At 40.6% G+C, this 24035-nt stretch overlaps 1 protein-coding gene across 1 annotated transcript in view; it reads right to left on the minus strand.

Annotated features, from left to right (window-relative positions):
- The window catches only part of LOC126177630 (KAT8 regulatory NSL complex subunit 1), a 263481-nt gene that overhangs the window by 64890 nt on the left and 174556 nt on the right, over positions 1-24035 (minus strand). Inside the window, exons 4-5 of the mRNA XM_049924508.1 lie at positions 4546-4799; positions 4363-4503 (exon numbers count right to left, since the gene is read on the minus strand). Coding sequence (XP_049780465.1) covers positions 4363-4503; positions 4546-4799 — 395 coding nt within the window. The remainder of the gene's footprint in view (positions 1-4362; positions 4504-4545; positions 4800-24035) is intronic.

The raw sequence follows: 24035 nt of genomic DNA on the forward strand, positions 1-24035 counted from the left end.
GTATTTCTCAGATTTGGACAAGGAAGGAGCTAAGAGATTACCAGACAAACTGACTGTAAGTAATACCTTCAGTGGCTTCAATATTTAACTGTACAGTGAAATCCTTGAATACTCTCTTACGTTACACACAGCTTATACAGAAAAATTATCCTGTGGTTAAGTCAGGAATTTTCATAATTCTTGTTTTTAATTACAATAGTACATTAGCTAAAAACGACAATGTGTTGCCGTTTTCGTCTAGTCGTCTAAGGAGCATATTGTGGGAGATTTGCAGTGTATTGTTTCATTATCCATAAAAATTAAATGACATTCGAAGCTGTATTGCTCCTATGCTCGTCTCTTTCTACGTGTGAACTGCAGCTGGCCACGTCACTGCAGGCTAGCTGTACCAGTTGACCGGCCAGTGCTGTCCAAGTTAAATGCGACGGTAAAGCTATTGTCCCATATTATTGCTAAGTCTATGTGCAAGTAACGCACAGCACAAAAGTACTCTTATTATCGAACTTGACAGTACTCTAGTCAGCTTGGCTGCAGTCCCACATGCAACGAAAATCCAATTAGGATCCTGCAAACACGGATGAATACAAGGTTTATTTTTATGATGAACGGATTATAGAAGCCATTTCCCCAGCATGTTTAAAAATGACAGTGGTCATGCACTACATAAAAAATGAGATAATCCACGGCCCAGTAACCACTGAACAATTTCTCTACATTCAAACTTTCGTAAATGCCACACTCGTTGACCCAAATAAAATTTACACAGAGTTATATAAACCATCTATTTACTGGAAGGACTAAGGAGATCTGCCAGATTGTGTGTGGAACTGTGTTACTTGACAACCCATTACACCTCTGGGGACAGGCATCCCATTCCATGTAGTTTCTGCTTCCTACACTAGATGTATGGACAGCCCAAACACGATTCAGAAGCCAATACCTCAGCCCGAAATGTAAACAGCTGTATTGAAAATGGCTGTTTGGTATGTGAAACAACTCTGCAAAGTTATGTAAATAAAATTAATGTTTATATATGGACTGAGGTGAGTAGTAATTTATTTAGTTACCTTTATACATACTAATGTTACTTTTGATAAAATATAAATACAATAGCCTTGTAATATTAAATTATAAGGTAAAATGTGACTGGGACTTAGCAGTCTTGTCAAGTCCAGTGCACTGCCTTCACAATTTTGAGATTAGACTAATTTTTTGTGTCTTTTCTTTGATGGTTATAACTTTTCTTGCTTTCAGACCTTTAGTAAACTTTCCATATGATACTGACTGATACACCATTTGAACGTGGTAATTACAGCGAAAACAAAATTATTAGTAATTTGATCCATAATAATAATGCAGAAAGTCTTTGGTGTGTGGTAGTACTTCACAAAACATTGCAGAAGCTGCAGTAAATGCAAATGAGTAAGAGAAGGAGTACGGCAAGGAAAAAATTCAATTTGTATCTGCATTCCACAACCATACCACCCTTTAGTCTGCATTCAGGAATATGCCCAAAAATTATCAAACTTCAGCTTTTCAGTACCAAACGACTAGAAAATACAGGATCTCACTGGGCAACACTTGTTAGTTCAAGAGGCAGATGTGAACTTTGCTGCTCATCTACAAATTGAAATCTACACCCACATTCAAAGTGCTCAGAGTGTAACAGTTTTTGTGTATTGATGAAAAAAGGACTGCTTTTGTATCACCAGAAGCAATAACACTAGCAGTATGATTCTTTTGGGACTTCAGTCCCTTAATGTGTTTTGCCTATATAATCCTGCTAGTCCTCTGAGCATTTTATGCATTTAGTGACTATCATTTTTTTAAATATAATAATTTGCTATCCTTTCAGTAATACCTCATCAACAATAAAATAAAAAATCTGAACCTAGATTTTATAGTTTTTAATATTACCTCAAATAAAGGGTTAAAAAAGCTTTACTTTTATGGTTTTGAGGGCGAAGTGCTATCCCTGATTACATCTTAACTGAGTGAATGAAAGCAAATTGTAGATTTTTAACAAAAACAAATCAGACATACTGTGAGTCACAGGAGGTATCCCACAAGGTTTCGTGCTTGGAACTATGCTTTTCATAATTTATGTAAATGATTTACCCAATATGATGGTATCTTATTAAGTCCACATGACAGATGACACTGTCTTTATTATAGTTGACAAGAACGCTGACACACTCAGGCAGAAGAGTGCAAAATTATAATATACAGCATTGCGGACAAGAACGCTAACACGCTCAGGCAGAAGAGTGCAAAATTATAATATACAGCATTGCGGCTGAGAGTAAATTATTTGTAAATTAGCCCCTCTAAAACTGTAAATATTCTTTTCAGGCTATGTAACAATGATAACTGTGGTGCCTCGGTTAAGCATTTGGCATTCATCTTGATCCAAAATTAGCTTGGGAAACTGACACCAACTCTATCCACAAAATTGGCCCTAGTCACCTATCTGCTAAGTAAACTCATGACTTGTTGGACTCAAAGCTGCTGCTGAAATTTTATACTCTCTCTCACACTCACACACACAGCATGCAGTGCTCCTATGGTGCAATTCCTCTTGGGCGAAAATAATTTTTATCTAACAAAAAGGCCATTAGCTACACTGCTGGTGTAAGTAACCACTTATATACAGACTACTTTTAAGCTGCTCAAAATACTGACGACTGCATTCTCATTTATTTTCAGTTGCTTGGTGCATTTCATTTCAAGGAAAACAAAGACAGCCATGAACTGCATAAGTCTATGCACCAGTATGACACATCAAAGACAGATGATTGATATACAAGTTACAAGCTTAAAAAACGAAAACAGTTACACATTCATAGGGATACAGTTATTTAATGTGTCACCAATTACAGGAAGCAGTGTATTACTGAATTTCTTCTGAAACATTACAAAAGATGTGAGTTGAAGAAAAAGTGTTCAGTATGGTAGAATAATTGAAAATAATCTAATCTACTAAAATTACTGCATGATTTGTCCACTATTATTTGAGCTATACATCAAATACAAGTCTATATATATAAACAAAGATGATGTGACTTACCAAACAAAAGCGCTGTCCGGTCGATACACACACAAACAAACACAAACATACACACAAAACTCAAGCTTTCGCAACCAAGGGAGAGCTCCCTTAAAACCCACATCCTTTCGTCTTTCCCTCTTTCCTGATGAAGCAACTGTTGGTTGCGAAAGCTTGAGTTTTGTGTGTATGTTTGTGTTTGTTTGTGTGTCTATCGACCTGCCAGCGCTTTTATTTGGTAAGTAACATCATCTTTGTTTTTAGATACATTTTTCCCAAGTGGAATATACAAAAAGTGGCTTTTCAATAATCGAGCTACACCACCTCACGTGGTTTGTACTGGCGAGAGACACCACTTTTTAGACTGAACTATGAACACCTGTGAGCTCTGATAGTCACTCTTCACCAGTGTGATTCTTCACCACTGGCTGCAAACATCTATTAGTTGTCGTCCAGCCTTTTGAGATGGCACTGTGGATTGCAATACAGTGTCCTCGACAGATGCGGGCTTTCCTGTTACATGTAGACTGCTTTTGACTTAGGAGAAGTGCTTTTCCTGGTGTTCCCGTTCAGATTCCCAAAATTAATCTCTCTGTTACAAGTGTTCCCATAAGCTGTTTAACTGATACACTTGGTGAAGCTACTATCCAATGGCTTCTCGAACATAGGACAAATGACTTTCCTGTAATTTAATACTTCCTTCTTCAGGTTGAATTTGGTGGAGCAGAGAAACCAAAAAAGCTCGATTGGATGTTGTGTATAGGATCTCAAGACAATATATTTAAATCAAAAGTAAAAAAATACATACAACTAAAATACATAAGTTTAATTCCTAGGAAGTTACACAGTTCGGAATCTGTCAAATAAGAATAAGAATGGCTGCCCTGCGGAATTCGGAACAATATTTTTTATCGCCTCAATTCAAAGCTCCTACAGTAAATCTCAGCGTTTCGACGAGCGCACACCGTAAGGTGTCGCTAATCGTACCGTCGTGATCGCGCTAGACCACCAATTCTAGTTGCTTTCTTTCACAGAGGAGAAAGTTGTGGGTTAAAGAGAAATATCTTGTACGAAAGTGCCTGCAGTTACCTATGGCTGATAGGATGGAAGCTGCTGCCAATTAGAGCAAGCTAAGTTTACTTGCTTTTTACTCTGCCAGTTTTTTCCCCACGTCCGGCCACGACGTGCTCCCCACGTCCGGCCACGACGTGCTCCCCTCGTAATTGCAAACTTGTTCGTAACGGGTTTTCAGCCACGAATGATGCAGCTTTGTGGACAGAAATTCCCCGAGCCCGCCGAGTCAGAGACATACTCACCCTGCGGCATGGACAGCACGGGGTGGAAGGCGGGGTCGAGTGCGGCGGCGCGCTCTGCGGCCGGAAGGTGAGCGTGCAGCGGCCGCGGCTGCGTGGGGTCTGGCCGGCCGGTGCAGAGCGCGCACACCGTGGCGGGCGGGCGGCAGGCGCAGCGCACCGTGGCGGGCCGCGAGGCGCGCTTGCTGGCCGCGTGCAGGCCCTGCACGTGCAACAGCTTGCGCTTCGGCAGCTGCGGCTGGCGCGCCAGCGGCCTCACGCGGGCGCAGCACTGCTCCTCGGACTTGCCCTGCGACGCCAGTGACGCACTGCCCGCGCCGGCACCGGCACCGCTGCCGCCGCCGTGGTACCCGTTCACGACGAGCGGCGGACCCGCACCGCCCGCCGCGCAGAACGGCACGTCAGCCAGCACCATGGGGTCTTTAGTCAGGCGGATCTGCCTAAAACATATCGCAACGCCGCCCCATTACTTCCTACGCATTACACGCTTCAGTACAAAATAACTCTCGTTCGACGGAAAAGTCTCTCTTGTAAAAGGATTAACACCACCATCATCTGAGAGATTTGCTGTTACGAACGTTACTCGATACACGCAACTCCAAGAAATGTATGTGATGTGTTGTTCTTAGGATTACAGAAATTAAAGTTTACTTTTTACTAAATTATGCAGTTATCTTTCAATCACTAAAAGAATACAACAAAAGTGATATCCCCAAACTTTTTTTCTGTACCTTCTGTTTATAGGTTTTTTAATATACCTAAAAGAAAGAAAAAAAAGGGGTCATGTGTCCTCTGAGTGAAATTGATAGCCTCTAGAATGTGTCGTTTTTCTCAATTTTGGTTCTATTTTTTTTTTAAAGTTGGCGAAGTTTTGCTGTCATCTTAAAATATTCATAAAACTTTTTCTCGCCCATGAGATGAGGAAACTATTCGAACTCTCCCTGTGGAAGCCTTGTTTCACAGGTACTGTGGATCTACATATTTCTTCTTTTGTCTGTCTTGCTTATTCCTCCGAAACAAGTCCTAAATTTGCTAACATATTTACAACCTTCACGAACAGAAACACACACCACCACTGCCGATTACAAGGAACTACAGAAACGCGGACGACCCTCAGTTATATGTGGTTCCTAGAGGAAAGGGTCGGAGCACAGGCGTCACTCTCCCGACGCTCGTCCTGACACCTCCCTGGACATATGTGACCAGATTCTCAATGGTGTCAAGTCGGGTCACCGGGCTGTCAAGAACACAGGACCTTCTCGTCCCGTCCCCCTATTTGGAAACATTACATTCACAACTTCCCTGGAAACACGTGCGTAGTGTGCGGCGCACAGATCATGCTGGAACCACAATGATAGACCCGTTTCCAATTCCACGTCCTCCATAAGAGAGGCTAAAGTGTCTAAGTAATGGGTGCATACTGCTGCATGTTTCAGAGTGGCCGAGCGGTTCTAGGCGCTACAGTCCGGAACCGCGCGACCGCTACGGTCGCAGGTTCGAATCCTGCCTCGGGCATGGATGTGTGTGATGTCCTTAGGTTAGTTAGGTTTAAGCAGTTCTAAGTTCTAAGGGACCGATGACCTCAGGTCCCATACTGCTCAGAGCCATTTGAACCAACTGCTGCATGTTTAATATTTCCTGATAAAAACAGGGAGCTACAGTACGGCTACCAATGATACCGCACTCAGCATTGACACCCCAAAGTCGTATGTGCCGCAGATTCACGTAACCATGATTTGTGAACGACGCTTCATCCATAAACAACCTGTCACTTAGGAATTCAGGATTACCTTGCAACCTCTTAGGTGCAAATCGGCAGAATTCAACGCGGGATTCAGTTATTCCCGTACAGTTCTTGGAGGGAGGGAGGGAGCGAGCGAGCGAGAGAGAGGAAACAGTTGTAAACGTACGCATGTGCAATGTTATCCACACACTACCACAGCCTATTCCGTAATTGCGGGCGATTTGTCGTACATACACCTCAGGATTATGCCCTACAGCAGCCAGAACAGCAATTTTGTTTCCACTGCTAGTTGTGTTGTACGCCGACGCTTCCTGCGTGCGCAGCTTCCCGTTTCCGTAAGACTTGTGCTGCTGGCAACGGTAAGAGCGTAGCGTTCAGCGTCGTGTTACAGCGGTGGTTGCATTTCTTTGACATGCGTCGGAAATTAAATAATACCTAGTTTTCTTTCATTACTGAAGACCTGCATACGATCACAAGAAAGCAAATGTAACAAGCCACACAAAATACAGGGAAAGCAATATTCTAATCGTAAGCGAAATGCGTTATAGTTTAATTTCCTGTTGGACTGCGGCAGCAGTACAGTACAGCATGCCAGATCAGGTGGCACTTGGAGACTGAACAATGTAGGTAGAACGTCCTCGCTGAAACTGGGTCTGTTTACAGCATGTTTTAGGACAGCGCAGGCAACTCTTGTTCTGCGCACTGGCGGAAACTGTTGCGCCTTTGCCATCCTTGAAAGTCTAGATGTTTCAGACTGTATGCGATTTATAACAGTAAAACCAAGTCTGCTATCACTAAATGTATCTGTGCCCTGTAGATGTAAAGGCGAAAAGCTTGCAGAAATGCATAGTTTTTAGTGCCTGTTTTTTCTGCTTCTATTAGCTGTATTGACTTAATTGTACTGGTACTGAATGATTTGTTAACTGGATTTTGTTCTGTCTCTAACCGTACTGCTATATTTGCACATTTTCGTAACAGTCCTATAACGCTACTTCAGTATGACTGTGGACTGTACGTAGACACAGACTGTTTCGAAGCTTTAACTGCGTATTATGATGTTAATTCGTGGCAATATGGGTTGCTTTGTTTTCTTACGAAAAGACTTTACAACGTTTTCACGGCAAGTTGTTACTTATTTGTACAGTGCATACTAAACAATATTTATTGAACACAACAGATAAACATAAGAGATAATTAAATCAGCAACGTACATTATCTGAAACAGTCGCAATATGTTCGGGTCGTTTTTCGACCTAACACCTATAGGCAATATGTTGGTAGCACTTCGTCTTCTTGTAATTTATGCTGTGTTAACAGTAAAGCTGTGAACAGTTGAGCACATCAAGTGCGCGAATTCTGTTACCGACTAAACTTCATCCCTGTTACAGCAGCCCGCCACCTCATGTAACGGCGCAGTGATTAGCAGATTTAACTCGCATTCTAGAAATTCAAACCCCGATTCTGTTACAAGTTCAGGGATGGCTCCTTGCTTGGAAAACGACACGGCCAACCTTAGCCATCCCTTAATATATGTAAATGGCATAGTGAAACGCCTCAGAAGTTCTGCGGGGTTTATCGCGCGTCATAACTGTGTACAAACCAACGCTAGAAAATTGTCGCGAAACACAGGAGGACCTGCCGCAGATACTTCGGATAAACAGGCAGAAAGACTCACTATTTTATGATAACACGATTGCATAACAATCAATGAAAGCATTCACAGAACAATCAAATGCAGATCAATGGAAGCATTCACACCACAAATCATCTAGATATATACGCACGTGAAATGACCACATAAAACCAATCGGTGGTAAGGCATATGTAATACTGAGATTCATTGGAAGAATCCTCCCATAAAGGAGGTAGCTTGCAAAGCAATCGTACGACCAATACTTGAATTCTGCTCGTCAGCCTGGGATCCGAAACGGACTGGATCTTCTCGTTTCCTCTATCAATCCTAAGAGCAGCAAAGCGTTTCTTTGCAGTTTCATTAGCAAGTGCCAAAGAATCACAGAGATGCTCAGTCAATTCCAGTGGCAGATGCTAAAAGGGGAGGAGTTCTGGATCACGTCGTGGATTACTGTTAAATACTGAGATCTACATCCCTGTAAGAGTCAACAAATACATTGCTTCCTCCAATGTACATCTCGTTAGAAGTCCATGAAGGCAAAATTAGAGAGATTCAAACGACTCGGATGCTTGCCACCGGTCTTCCTTCCCGCGAATCATTCGTGACTGGAACTTTGACGGTGCCACAAACGGTAAGGTGATCTGCGGAGTGTGGGTGTAGATGTTAAATCGCTGATTGCGCTTTCTTGCTCCCATAGACAAGAGCACAGAAAAACATGCAACACACAGTTGGAACGTACATTACTGCAGACGAAACGGCTTCATTGGCGCGTTCCGAAACACAGATTTAGATCTGAGGACTGTTCTGGAAGAGTAGCCACAGACTAAGATTTGATGTACTATGTTCTCATATTTGCTAGTCTACTAATGGTTTCGTATGATTCGTACTGGGGCTTCTATAACCTCATAGTGTGCACATAAAGGATAGTGAAGATACGCTTTCTTTGAGCAGCAAAAGTTTTACAGCTCATTTACCTTGCCAGTTTCGCCACACAACCGATTTTTTCCTCCTTGAAGGCATTTTTTGCATGAAGAGCTTTATCACTGCGAACCCCTAGATCAGAGGTTCCTATGCGGTGGTACGCAAGGACATTGCAGGTGATACACTTACAAGAGGAAAAAAAAAAGTTCTGATAAAAGAAAATTATTCTTCTACGTTACTTTATTTTTAAAGTAATATGATTGAGAAATTAACTTATGGATAAAAGCGAAATCTGTGATTTTTTAAAAAGATTTAGCACAGAATGTTTATTCCTGACAGTACGCAGGACACAAGAAGGTAGGATTGTACCGCCCTCACCATCCATCATTAGTCCTCGCTGTCTTGGGCGGGAATGATTCATCTTGTTTTGACGTAAGCGATATTCTGATCGGGTCATGTCGGTGGTTATTCGGTAGTTTTCGTGGCGCTTTGTAACTGCTACCGAAGTATGTGGTGTACCAATACGTGGCACTGAAATCTTAATCATGCAGTGAACGGTTGATTACTGATTTTAAATGTAATTCCTCTCTTACTCACTGAATATTTGTAACAGAACCGGCGTAATTTAATTTCATACAATTAAGTATTACATGTAAATACGAACGACTCTGCAAAAAAAGTGCTTCCATGAAACTTTATAACGTACGTACACATAGTAATTGACCTGCACGACGCAGATACCATGTACACGTCGTCAGCACTGTGCATGATTGTGAAAAATTATTGCCCCCGTACCGTTCCTTCATCCTGCGGCAGTAGTTCCGATCTTACCCCCCTCACCAAGGGTTTGTTAACTAGTGAACCAGCTACAGTAATATGCCCAAATTTCTAAAAATGTCAAAAGTGGTACGCACTGATAAAAAGTTTGGTACATGACTGGCTACAAAAAACCACCCTAAAAGCCATCGAAAGAACGACTCGCGGCTTACATGGTTACAGGGGAATGTATCCTCTGAAGTTTGAGATTCGGCTGATTTACAGGGAGCAGGATACTACTGACAAGTGAACAATCACATTCGTGATGTGGTTCGGATCTGGCCACATTACTCGTCTGCCCTGAAATAATACATGACATGTTTTGTTCGCAGTAGTTTAACGTAAGCAAATGTGCTAAGGAGTACGATTTATGCAAACTAGTAGTGGACAAAAAGTGGATCCACTTAATACTAAAGTTTGGAGTTATGAGATATAAACCTAACGTTTACGTTACTCTGCAACTAATCCTTTATAGTTTATATTGTGTTATGCACTTTTCACAGGGAAGTGAGAAGTCCATAGACAGTAATTCTGCCTCTTAACCACTGTGCCAAGTCACTCCGTGAACAATGAAATGCCCACGAAAAAAGAAAATGAAAAAGAAAAAGTATATTTGGTGACTGTAGTGCCTTCATTCCTACGCCCATACAATCGCGGGTATATTCATACTTATTTCTGTGTTTTCTTTCTTTTCTTTTTTTTTCCTCCAGTGTGACAATCAAATTAAAACTGTAACTGAATGACGTGAGAATATTCTTGAGGCTTTGCAATGATCAATCAAAGCTAATGTTTCCTACAAAAATTTTCAGTATACTGGAATTGTTGCCCACAACCAATGTTTGGTCTCATTAATGCTGTTATCTATGTAGAATCTCATTTCTTAAGCAGCTTCTTTTCTAAGTAATTCAAATATGTACAAATGCTACATCTAAATAGAACTGCGCGCCATACGCAAACGCACACAAAAACAGTTTCTATTCTTCTTGCGTTCCATCGGTGAATGGGTGTGAAGAAATATTTATATATAAATAGATCTCTCACAGGCGGAGACGAAACGTAAGGGAATAATCTTGCGTATCTGCTGCGGCCTCTCAGTCCAGAAATTTTAAACGAAGAGTAATTCATTAGCTAAGAAAAACTATTCTTTTTACAAACTTTAAATTCTTCCCTCAAAACCAGTGAACAGAAAGAAATAGGAACGCTTTTAAGAGAAATTCTACCAACTCTAAGAGACACATTCCCAGAAGAAAAAGTAACTATCTTTAAAGGCAAACCACCGATTAGAATTATGAGAGGGATGCCTTTACTGCGTACCGCTTTCTATGTTCACAAAAGTACAATAGGGTATGTAACAAAATTTAGATCTGTCTCACAACGATCATCAGCCCTATCAAATAAATACAAAAACAAAAAAATAAATATTTGGTAATGGTCCTGGAGCGATAAATGACAACAGGGAAAATCTCAAAAACAAAAAAACAAAAAAAATAGAATTTTGGAATCTTTTAGAAACATATTTAAAATACCTAATATGAATATGATACTGCCTAGAGAAAAAAATGTAGAAACGCAGTACTGCATTACTCAGTCCTCAAAAGAGCTAACCTAGACCAGATATTGGGAAAATTTCAAGTAGATCATGTAGCGTTTTCTCATAAAACTACTACGCAAATTATGAATGTGAAAGTAAAAAAGAATGTTGAATTTGATTCTGATCACTACCCCTCTAAAATTAAGGTTATACTCCTACCTAATAAAACAAATATCACAAAACTAATAAAATGAAAACAAACTTACTATAGCAAAAGAATCAATTTGAAATATCAAGACGAAATTGAAATAGTTGAAATATGACAATCTGTTAGTTATCTAAAATAATAAATGATGCTGTGCAGAAAACACTTGCTCAATCCAAAATAAAATTAAAACATGGTGCAATGAGATATGAAGAGCTTTAACGATGATGGCGAAAATAAGGAAAAAGTAGAAATACTCAAGAAAAGTTTGACACTATGGTCAATTTAAACAGCAAGAAAAGAAACAGTACGGACAATTTCAAGAACAAAGATTTTCAAATAAGGAAACTTAGGGCAGACTGAACGAATACCAAACCCGAAGAGTGCGTTTCATAAATGAAAATGGCAAACTTGGCAGAAGCGACACTGAAAATTGCAAAAAACTTGTGAAAATTTCGATCGGCTTCTTAATTGTCCAGAACCAACCCACAAAGCTAGATTTCTCACTCATGAAAATCTTTTTAAGATTTACTTCCAACGAACACAGAAATTGAAGTAATGACAACACTAAGAAAAGTAAAACTAGTGGAGACAACTATCACAAATGAATTTTTACACAGTATCTAATACAAATAATAAAAAATGAGCTAAATTTTTTTAATGAAATCTCGAAAACAGAAAAATCCAAGAGTGTGGAAGGTAGCCTTGACACATCCATAACACAAGAAAGACAAATAATCTGAAGATGACAACTGCAGAGGCATTTACTTGCTACTAGTTGCATGTAAAACATTTTGCAAGATTTTACTAACCAGTGTAGAAAAAACAGCGTACAGTCATTTAGATGAATATGAAGGTGGTTTTAGGAAGAGCAGATCATGTTCTGAACAAATATTTAATTTGAAATCAACCATTCGCCACACACTACTGGATTAAAAATACGTTTAGAGATTTTTGTTGATTTTAGCGTGCCGTTTCATTGAAGTTGGCAGATAAAACTACAGATACAATAATCGCATTTTTGGTGTAAGGTCTAAATTAGCACATCTAATTCGTGAAACACTTACAGACACACGAAAAATAGTGAATTTAGAATGGAAACCTGAAAGAATAAAATATTTCTCCAATAAAATAGGGAAGAAAAAAAATACTGAATAGTCCCACGTTTGCAAATGACTTTGCAATACTTTTTGAAAATGTGATATCTGCTGTAACACAATCTTTTACAAGAAATAGCTAGGAGGAGCCGCTGAAGAATTTCTGCAGAGAAAACCATACTTTTTATAAATATTAAAAATGCACCAAAATTGTTGAAAACAGATACTGACAAAATTGAACGTTAAAAAGTTTAAATATCTTAGCGAGATCATTTAAGGAAATGGTTTGCGAAAAGCAGCTATAGAGGGAAGACTACATAAAATCAGAAGGACTTATGGTACAAGCGTAGACTTTTTAAATGCCTGTCTAAAAAATGCAAAACCGCGGCTTTACAATACAGTAGTAAAGCCAGACTATATGTATGCAAGTGAACGTCTACAGATTTGCCAACTTTTAAGAAAGCCGATTAGTAATGCGACGGATAGTGCCTTACTTTACCAAGTAATGAGAAATGTGACTTAAAAATTGTTCAATATTAATATATACGAGACAATTATGGCCCTTTTGAGAAGCTACGTGCACAAAATGACAAACACAGCCTTGAAAGCGAATATTAGTATTTCCTTAACAAATAAAGGACTTAAACCTTTGGAAATACCTGTCACAGAACTTGGATTGTCACATGCGAATCCTACACGCTTATCCCACAGAATATCCATCTACTTTAGTTCATTATGCAAAACAATTAATATTCCTTTGCCTGTATTGTCAGTGGATTCTTGAATTGTGAGAATTACAGTTGAAATCTGCTTAGTTTCGGTGTCAAAAAGCGACGCCACTTCGTTACCTTTCCCACAATTGCACAAACTTTTTAACTAGCGCTCCCATTTTTGTTCTCGTACAATCGTACTTGTGGGCTATTTTCTAATCAGGAAACATTTTCTTGAATGAATGTCCCGCATGGTCAATGCATTCTAAAGGCAAGTTGTGATCAATAAGGAATGTCGTAAATAGCAACTCTATGTTTGCCACCGAACTTTCATCTTCCGAAGATTTAGTCAAAATTATTAAATTCTTCTCGGTGTCCTTCAGCTTCACTGTATCTGAATGAATTTTGCTAGCCAGGTGTTTGCGTCAATCGTCTCTTCGACCATGCGCAACTGAAAAACACCAGCTACACACACTCAAAACATGTGTGAATCAGATTTGTAGAAGCGCCCTAGACAGGGCCAAGCTTTCGATTATATCTCCCTAAATTTTTGAACAATTCCTGGTTCTCAACAGTGTCACTAGGCCCCGTACACAGCCACACACATTTTGCTGCACCAGAAATAGCTTCATTGTTTATTCCAAAATCTTTCGAACATATTTCCTCAACACACGCTTTGTATGCACAAGAAGAGCATAAATGAAATAACCGCTTGTAAGTGTATCACACACAGACACATTATTCACTAAACGGAGCTTGACTCCAACCTGTCGTCGCAACAGAACAAAGACACCTGTGCGAGAACTCGGCAGGAAGATTCATCATGTGACTAGAGGAGAACAACTGTGCAATATAAACCACTTCATACCTGGGTATACGTTACGATAAGTGAAGTCATACCATATATCATATTTGGTGCAACACAATTCTACGAGGGGTAGGAAAGGACAAGTATACCAACTGTTAACGAAAATGTGAAAAGAAATATCGTTGAGAATTCAAGCAGTAAACACAGATTTTTCTTGTGCATCTTTTTGAGCACTTTATACGCTTACAAATAAACAAAAAAATCGTAATTTTTGTTGGCCTTTCTGCGTCTAACATTGAACTATAATGTAGACAATTAAAAGTTCTAGAAAAGTGAATCTTAAGGAAAATGTTAGGTCAGTGAAAAACCATGAAGGTTGTAAATTACATAGTAATGATGAAATTTATTGAAATAAATAAAACGTATCAGAAGGAGAAAAAGACCACAGGTTTTTTTGGTCATATATCTCGAATCCCAAGATTGTACATTAACCAAACATATCTTCAAATATTTGTGGGATAAGAAGTCAACAACATGTGGGATTCATGAAGTAAAAAAGGATTTAGAAAAACATAACAGAAAAGCTACAGAACCAACTGAAAAAGTGTTTAGGAAAAATTATTGAATATGGAAGAATTCAAGGTAGAAGAGAGAGAAAAAAATTAAATATGAGAACAACAAATACGAAATTGGAATCAACACGTGGTATCTGGCAGGACCACGTGTTTATGAGTACAAATCTCAGCTGCACTGACATGGCTATTCACTGTTTTGGATTAATCTTCCCACTATCCTACTTTCAGAATTAGAATCTGTAACTGAGGATAACGCTTTCGAGCTCCTTGCAATTTAACCAAAGGAGTAGGAAACGTGCACTAAAATACATACGTTAAGAGCGTTACTTCATCTTCGCTACTGTGAAACATTTCTACTTAAAAAAGTGCTCATAGCTATTAATGTTTGCACTTCTACAGCCACGCTTACTAGACTTTTTTGCTTTCCTCCTGGGATCCATGTATGTAATAATGATGCTCTCCCAACAAAGCCGCAGTGGTTACACACTGGACTCTCATTCGGGAGGACGACGGTTCAATCCCGCGTCCGGCCATACTGATTTAGGTTTTCCGTGATTTCCCTAAATCGCTCCAGGCAAATGGCGGGATGGTTCCTTTCAAAGGGCACGGCCGACTTCCTTCGCCGTCCTTCCCTAATCCGATGAGACCGATGACCTCGCTGTCTGGTCTCCTTCCTGAACAACCCAACCCAACAAAGACCCAAACAAAAAAGGATGATAATTGGCAAAGATTGGTAGGGAAACTAGCAGTATCTTTGTCAAAGTAATCACACCCGATTGACCTTCAGCGATTTGAGAGAAACTACGGACAACTAACATATAGGATACTGAAAGGGGACTGAACTCCATTCCTCCAGAATACGAGTCCAATGTGCTATGTCCCTGCTGCAAACAGTACCGTCTAAGATTTTATACCGCTGAAACACGAGAGGTATAGACGTGCAAGCAATTGCATGGTGTCTCGTACGACGAGTGGAGGTAACGTGAACTGCACTGAAAATCGAATCGAAAGTGGTTTACGACGACACCTGTTCTGGTAAGAAGTTAGCAAAAATCTGATGCTACATACCTTTTTTTTTTTTATTATTTCAATACAGTCACGAGAGGTTCAAACACACAGCGTCAATTTATATAAAGGGTACTACAGAACTGCCGTACACCACGTCCGAACTTTTTGGGGTAACGTGCCTTTTAGGCAAAGCGATAAGGACTAATTGAATGGTGAACCTCACTGTGCCTTGCTGCAGCGGGAAAACGGAGAAAACGAAATCACAAAACGGCAAAAACTCGTACTATTGAAAATGCTTAAATCCACATAGGTTGTCTAGAAAAAATCTTTGTTGTACCAACCAGGAAAAAGAAAGTGCTGAGGGTTCCTCACAGAAATTTCATCCATTCTGGTAATGGAGAATCTCCGCGATGTTTGCTTGTTATCGACACTGACACTAGCTAAGATATCGTCTCGGGCAATCCAAGACTTTCGAGAATGTTTTAATTTCAAATTTGAAATCTAAGAACAAATGAGAAAAGAAATATTTTCTGTGGGATCACAACAATTTTCTGATTTTCTCCTTTCTTGCGTAGTGGAACTTTGCTTCTTGTCAAATTTCATGAGTCAAAGTCAACGCACTGGACTCGCATTCGGGAGGACGACGGTTCAATCCCGCGTCCGGCCATCCTGATTTAGGTTTTCCGTGATTTCCCTAAATCACTCCAGGCAAATGCCGGGATGGCATGAAAGGGCACGGCCGACTTCCTTCCCAATCCTTCCCTAATCCGATGAGACCGATGACCACGCTGTCTGGTCTCCTTCCCCAAACCAACCAACCAAATCAAAATCAACGGGAAGTACCCCACGGGTTTTAATGAGTGAGTTTGAAAGTATCAAAATACGTGACATACGGGTAAATGGCCTGTCTTTTGATTGCAATGCTTTTATTACACCACCAAGGGATAAAGTGATCCTGTAAGGACTCCGTTTTTATCGATTAAGGTGCGGAATAAACAAAAGAACTGTCCCTCGAGCTGACGATCGACAAAATGCTTTTTAATGCTGCAATGATAAAGTAACTTAACCTAGATATTTAACACTTACAGCAACTTGTTAGAACGTAATTTCTTTGTGTCAGTTTATGCTTTCCGCCTTGTTCTAAACAGAGCCGTGTCAGCCTTTATGCACGTGGACTAACCCGAAGTATACCAGCATCTCTTATATAACCTTGCAATTTACACCTTGCAATTTACAACACCGTCCCTAAACAAATAAGAGGGTGTGTTAGTCAGGTCCCGTCCCTTCCTCTACAAAATCATCGACCAGGAAACGTGATTTTGGATACACTCGGATGCCGAGGAAAGAAGTGCTGGACATCTATCTCGCCAAAACTACATGAAGAACCGCGTTGTTAGCGGAACATTTCTAACAACTGTCAGTGATGCTGAGGAGTACGAATAATCACTTTATTGCCCATCTAAAACTAAGGTCCGATAACTATCACCATTAAGTCCACACGAAGTGTTTATGCTCCAGACGTGTTGGCTGACTTGCTTCGACAACGAGTTAAGGATTTCCTTAATAGTGAATCTGGTATTATCAGTTCTCAGAACGACAGTCTAGGATAGATTTCGAAACCAGATGCAGAAGCAGTGTACTGCCCTAAATCTACTTCGCTTAGCGCCTGATAAACATCGTTGTGATACTTAAGTATACCACCACCTTGTAGAACGGTACTTCCGCTCGCTCTGTAACCGTACTATTCTCTTTATTACAGAACGATACATACACTCTGATGGCGAATATTCATAACGGAGAAAAGTCGCCATGTGCTGCGATTACAGCCTTTAGAAGCCATGACACGCAATCAAACGATCTAGATATACTGCTGTAGAACACATTACTACGCGGCTTGTGGGTGCAACCACAAAGCATCGACAATGGTTGCATGAAGACCAGAACGACAGACGGTATTGCTGGTATGTTCGATGGGAGACATGTCAGGAGAAAGTGCAGGTCAGGGTAACGCTGGTATCCCTCGTTATTCGAGTAAGGCTTGTACATTCATCGTCAGGTGTGGGTGGACATTTTCCTGTTGATGTATGACATGTGAAGCTGCCTGCTGGAAGGGCAGTGAATCGTACTCTAAAACGTCCCCGATGTTGCGGTTGCTGTTCAAATTGCCGCCCCCCCCCTCCCCCCATAAGTAGGAGGCGAGATATGTTACCGTCAATAGTAGCCCAAACCACCACATTTAGCTATGCAGCTCAACAATGCACTCTGCGATTTCTTTCACCACGGTAGCGTCTATTAGGCACTAACACGTAGTAAGCGACTATCATAGGAGGACAAGTTGAAGCAGGACTCGTCCGAAACACTACGTTCTGCCACTCAGCAAGCCTAAAAAATGAGAAATGATCCACATGACAGACCATATACAATATCTCAGTGTTTGCCTGCTACACTAAGAGGTTCTGAAAATCGTGTAGCGTCTTATTTCCGTGTGGACCTAACCCATCATCATAGTGGTAAAGTACGTGGATGCTAGGTATTGAACTTTTAAGTCCGTCTTTTTGCCGGTAAGGAGTGTTCCGAGATTCAAAACGCCAATCTGATCGTATCCCATAGTATCACAATCACGTTTCATAGATTGGTTAAGGATTAACATCATAGATCGTTCCTTTTTTGTTATTGATTACTACCCTGAAAAATTATCAAATCTATTTTTCTCTGACGAACTAACTACTGAAAACATTCTTGTTGCATGCAGTTAACTGTTGATGGCTTTATGTCCTCCGCTAGAATTGTAATGCAAATCATGCAGTCCGTGTCTCAACACGTAGATGAATGCGGTTTTAGGAAAGGATGACCAGTCTTCGGACTGTTAACGGTAAGGCCGGTATTACACTATCATATTTCTTTATCAAAGTTGGCATGTGAAATATCTATGCCAAAGAAATTTGATAGTTTATTAGAGAACTCTGACAAATCTCGCCTGTCGTCAAATAAATATGATCATACTTATGGCCTCGCCGTGGATTTGATCATTAAAGCCGTCGTCTTAAGTTCACTGCAATGTGAAATGTAACCGTCCGGAGCACTGGCGTCGCTACAGCTATTTGATATCTCTATAGTGTGTTTGTAAACTTGGCTTCGACGTTAGCGTGTTTCTAGTTGTTGGAACACTTAATACCACTAAATTATTCAAAAATAAAAATAGGTATTATTGTCCATATAGTGAACTAAACATTTATTTACCTTCACATATTCCCCGTTCAATGCTTTATAAATCGCTTCACACGTTTCTGGAATTATTTAGGTTAATGTGCAATGTGATTTTCGAATGGTTCAAATGGCTCAGAGTACTATGTGACTCAACTGCTGAGATCATCAGTCCCCTAGGACTTAGAACTATTTGAACCTAACTAACCTAAGGGTATCACACACATCCATGTCCGAGGCAAGATTCGAACCTGCGACCGCAGCGGTCGCGCGGTTCCAGACTATAGCGCCTAGAACCACTCGGCCACTTGGGATTTTCGAGTGCCGTGTTGTAATCTGGAATAGCTCTCTCTTGTATCAAAAAATCGCCGTGTCACAGTTTGCCTGTCTTCATTCAGCATTTCTCAAGAGAGTATTCTGTTTTGCAATATGAGAAGCTGCTTTACTGAGATTGTTGTGGATTGGCAAGACAGCCAACCCACTATGAGGAAGCCGAAAGGCACGCGTTTAAGCTCACGCAGGCTGGCGTGAGGTCTGGAACAGGACACGGAAATGAGACTAGTAAAAAAAGTACGTAGCTGCTGGAATACTTAACTTTAATCCATAATTGGTGAACATCGCTCCTGACGGTACATGTTTTACAGCATCAATAGTAACTGGTAATGGCGCCTAGCTAGGTCGTAGAAAATGACGTAGCTGAAGGCTATGCGAACTATCGTCTCGGCAAATGAGAGCGTAATTTGTCAGTGAACCATCGCTAGCAAAGTCGGCTGCACAACTGGGGCGAGTGCTAGGTAAGTCTCTCTAGACCTGCCGTGTGGCGGCGCTCGGTCTGCAATCAGTGATAGTGGCGACACGCGGGTCCGACGTATACTAACGGACCGCGGCCGATTTAAAGGCTACCACCTAGCAAGTGTGGTGTCTGGCGGTGACACCACAGAGATAATACTGAAATACAGTCTCATCCATTCGTAACAAACTTATACGAGGGTTGAACCTTAAATGGTGGCAACTATTTATTCACAGCCGATACAAAAGAGTTACATGTTTGCACCTGTTACTGACCTTAAAAGTAGTCACCACCGTTGTGTAGAACCCGTTACCAGCGATGTGGAAGGCTTAGTATACCGTTAGCAGAGCCTGTTCTATTGATGGTGCGAACGGAGCGGTCTACTGCCTGTCGAATCTCTGGAACAGTTCTGAAGCGAATGCCACGAAGTGGTTCCTTCATCTTCGGAATCAAATCAAAGTCACAAGAACTTCAGTCCGGCGAGTATGGTGGATGGTGCAGAACTTCCCAGTCCCATCGACCGAACAGAGCTTCCACAGCTTGCATTGTATGCGCCTGCGCATTGTTGTGCAAAATGATGGATGGGTTGCACAGGAAGTGTCGCCGCTTCTTTCGCAAAGCTGATCGCAGGTGATGCCCAAAAAACGAACAGTAATACTGTGCACTGAAGGTCTGCCGTGGAGGAATGTAATGCATTAGGGTAACACCATCACAGTCGTACACGAGAATCACCATACTTTAGACCGCTCCATTCGAACCATCAACAGAACAGGCTCTGCTAACGGTATATTACGCTTTCCACAACGCTGGTGACTACTTTGAAGGGCAGCAACAGGTGCAAACATTTAACACTTTTGTATCGGTTGTGAACAAATAGTAACCACTATTTAAGTTCCAACCCTCGTATATCAAGACTTGACTCCCCCAATTGCAGCTCTCTTAACAAATTTTGCTGAATGATTTTAGTATCTCGACGTAATACCTATGGCTTAATCCAAGTATGTTTCCTTTTTTCCGCCGCTCTTTCTTTCAAATACCCACACAATGCAATTGTGGTACGAACAACTGTAGTGCATAATAAGTTGTTGTCCGCCATCTTGAAATTTGACGAAAAATGTGACGACAGTGATTACCCCTTTTTAGCGCCACGTCAAAGGTCTTTGTCAAAGAAATTTGACGAACATTTGATCATATTTCTTTGTCAAAGAAATATGATCGTGTAATACCGGCCTAAGAGATGTGCTCCCTGGTAAATTCTAGATTGCTACTGGAGCGATCGATCTATTTGTACCAGGCACACGGACGGAGATCCTGTGCCCATGTCACCTAGACCAATGGTTCGAGGTTACAGGTTCCTCAGATGGTTCACCCACTACACACATAGTTGAGCTTTGTCCTGTACATCGTTGATGGTAAAAGTGAGACATATATATCACAAAAGCTAAGTATCTCATAAAAATGTCTTCTCCAAGTTGTAGATAGTACCTGCAGTAGTCCAGAAATTGCTTCATTACTCGATTCGAAACAGATAAATGAATTATATGACAGCCCGACACAAGAATTATGTGACAGCTCGACACAACAGTAACTAACACTGGGGCTACTATACAGTATTATCATCATCATCATCATCATCAATAGCGCGGTTAGACACAAAGCATTAACAGCATGGAGTCGCCCAATCTCTACCAATACAGAAGTAAGGAGTGCAGCAATCAAGTGATTTACAAATAATCAGTATGATGCACACATCTGAACTTGTTTGATTTTAAATGGGGGTTGCAGTGCGCAGGTCCAGTAAGTGCCGCAGTGGAGAGTAGCAATGAGGGGGAGTATGTTTTGAAACCAGTGTCTACCCTCGCTGTGGATAGTTACAATTTCTTACCTGAGAAAGAGTTGTAGGTAACACTTGCGATGCACCACGAATTTCTTCGTCATTCACACACACACACACACACACACACACACACACACACACACACACACACACACACACACACACACACACACACACGAATTTATAACATTCATCTTTCATATTTTTAAAAATAAAAGTGTTCCAATTAAAGTCTTTCATTCTACGGTTTAGCTATGTGCTAAAGTTGGTGATAATGTGGGCGAGGTGGTGTGGGTGTGGGACGAAGACGGCAGGGAGAGAAGCGAAGTTACTAGCTAATGTTTTGATTACACTCAGAGTAGCGGTCTAAGAAAGGTTGGGAACCACTGACCTAGAGACTCGAACCTACCATCGGTTCCTCCGTCTTCGGATAGAAGCAATATATTTGTTTCTAAAATAACTTTTTTTCTACCACAACGCGTATGCACACTGCCTCACCCAGCTGTTTCGTTTTCCCCAGCATTTTTAAGCCATAGAATTGCCCTCGACATGTCACAGGTGATCTTGAAACCATCCAGGCTGCGCTCATATCCCCAAACAATATGAAGCTATTTTTTTTTACAATTTCCACTATGTTTTGTCATACAGGGTCTAGAGGAGTCTGTTGACACGTAGCATGATGGGTGACCTTGACAGGTGCAAGTTTTAGTTAACATCAATTGTTCCACCATTTTCAAGTCGCACAATTCTCCTCGTGACAGTAACTTGACACGTCACAGAGGTTATTTTCAATGTCGAAGGTCAAAAACCCATACATCAGTGTACTCGTACTGGCACGGATCCCCCACTTACGAGATTCATTTTTGTCACGTTAATTACTTTCAGGGTGCTGGATAATGGATAATGCAGTGTCTGCAGCTAAAACGACGAAGAAGTATTTGGAAGAAGGCATGTTCTTTACTTTGCTGGAGATCTACATGTAAACAATACTTCTGGGTGATCTCTAATAACAAATAAAAATGATTTTTTGGCAAAATAGTTACAACAATTATTTGCTTCTAGATATATATTCACGTTCTACGAACCAGTGTACTATGCATTGTGGAAGTTACTTCGTATCAATTTTCGCTGTTTTCTTCCATATTCCATTCGCATACTCAGCTACTATATGTGTGAGTACAGATAATAAATTCTTTATCTTGTTCTTTTGTTTCCTTTGCGAGACATACGATGATGGCAGCAGAACTGTAGCATAGTCTTCCTCAAATAACGCCGCCTTTCTCGCAAAAATCGCCATAAGTTCCCCAGTCATCTCTGTTACACCGCAGTATGGGCTATACCGACGTGTTAAACATTCCAAAAGCACTTCTATGAATTCGTTAAATGTCTGCTGTCAAGCCTACTTCATTAGATGTAAGCTGCCATTCATTCCACCAACTGGAAATTTTGTTAAAGTCTTTCTGTATTTCTGAACTATCGTCCAACGACGACACACTCGACGATACTTACGTTTCTGTTGACATTCTCCGTCCAGTATAACGTGCTACCTGCTCATTATAAAAAAAATTTTGGTTTAAAGGAATGTCTGATGACACTTCAATCCCTTCAAATCACACGTGACTGAACAACAACATGCATATAACTTTAGATACAATAAAGCGGGAAACCGTTTTCTATGCACCTATAGAGGTCAGATTCTGCAGTTACTGACATCACACACATTACCACACTGAATTACACAAAATATTTACGTAAACTACTTATAAATTCAGTGTGCATATTTAATACTAGCTCGCCTTATTAATTGTAACAGATTATTAGTAATTACATGTGTTTTAACTTTTAAGGGAGTCCATATTCAGTAAAAAGTAGTAAAATAACAATAGCGCATCACCGCCAATATTCTGCGAAGTATACACTACATCGTCATACCAAAATCGCGCAACACAGATTTGTGTAAATGTATATGCGAGAGCTAGAATGAACCTTTACTGAAACACACAGGAAGGTGAGTTCCCAGAAGTTCGCGAATCACAGTGCGAAAAGTAGTCTCGTTCGGAGCGTCCGCCAGGCATTTCCGAGTCGTTTTCCTGTTCCTTAAATAACTTTTTCGCGAAATGCAGAGCTCTTCCCCGGGTGTCCTCACTTGTAGCCTCTCGCGCATTTAAACAGCACTGAATAGTGATCACACGAAATTGCACGAATCGTATCGGCAGAAATGCGCTCACACAAAATACCGGTATGTCAAAGTAAAAGAAATAAATACTTTTTGACGTCTACCATCCAGTCAGAGGTGCTTCTTTGTCATCTTTCTTTCCTAGGAAGAGAGAATCAGCGTCCAAAGTTCATTATGCGGAGATTAGTAGTTTCAAAATACCGTAGATACGATTCAAAGAGAATTGCACAATTATGTGCGTCATCTTTACAATAGCTGCGGTCGGTACTTGCGTGCACTGTGTAATTCAAAAGTAAAATCTTGTATTACTGAGTCAGCGAATGAGACTATTTTGATATAACAAATTTCTACAACAGTATTCATTAATTTGTTACCAAAATGGCTGAAAGGCCAACCAAACTATATATTTGAAGAATGGCAGTGAAGATGAAAGGACTATCATTCTTTAATATATCAGCAATAGTTTACGGTTACGGGATACTGTTTCGTAGTAATTTCGACAACAGGACAAACCACATGTACATTTATGTCACGGTACGATCTCTGGCAGAGGTTGTGTACTATACGCGAGTTAATCCATCCTCCTCCCGCCTGTTACTGCCGTTGTTCACCGCAAGATGT

Source organism: Schistocerca cancellata, chromosome 1 (genome assembly GCF_023864275.1).
Source record: "Schistocerca cancellata isolate TAMUIC-IGC-003103 chromosome 1, iqSchCanc2.1, whole genome shotgun sequence".
In the NCBI taxonomy this organism is placed as follows: domain Eukaryota; kingdom Metazoa; phylum Arthropoda; class Insecta; order Orthoptera; family Acrididae; genus Schistocerca; species Schistocerca cancellata.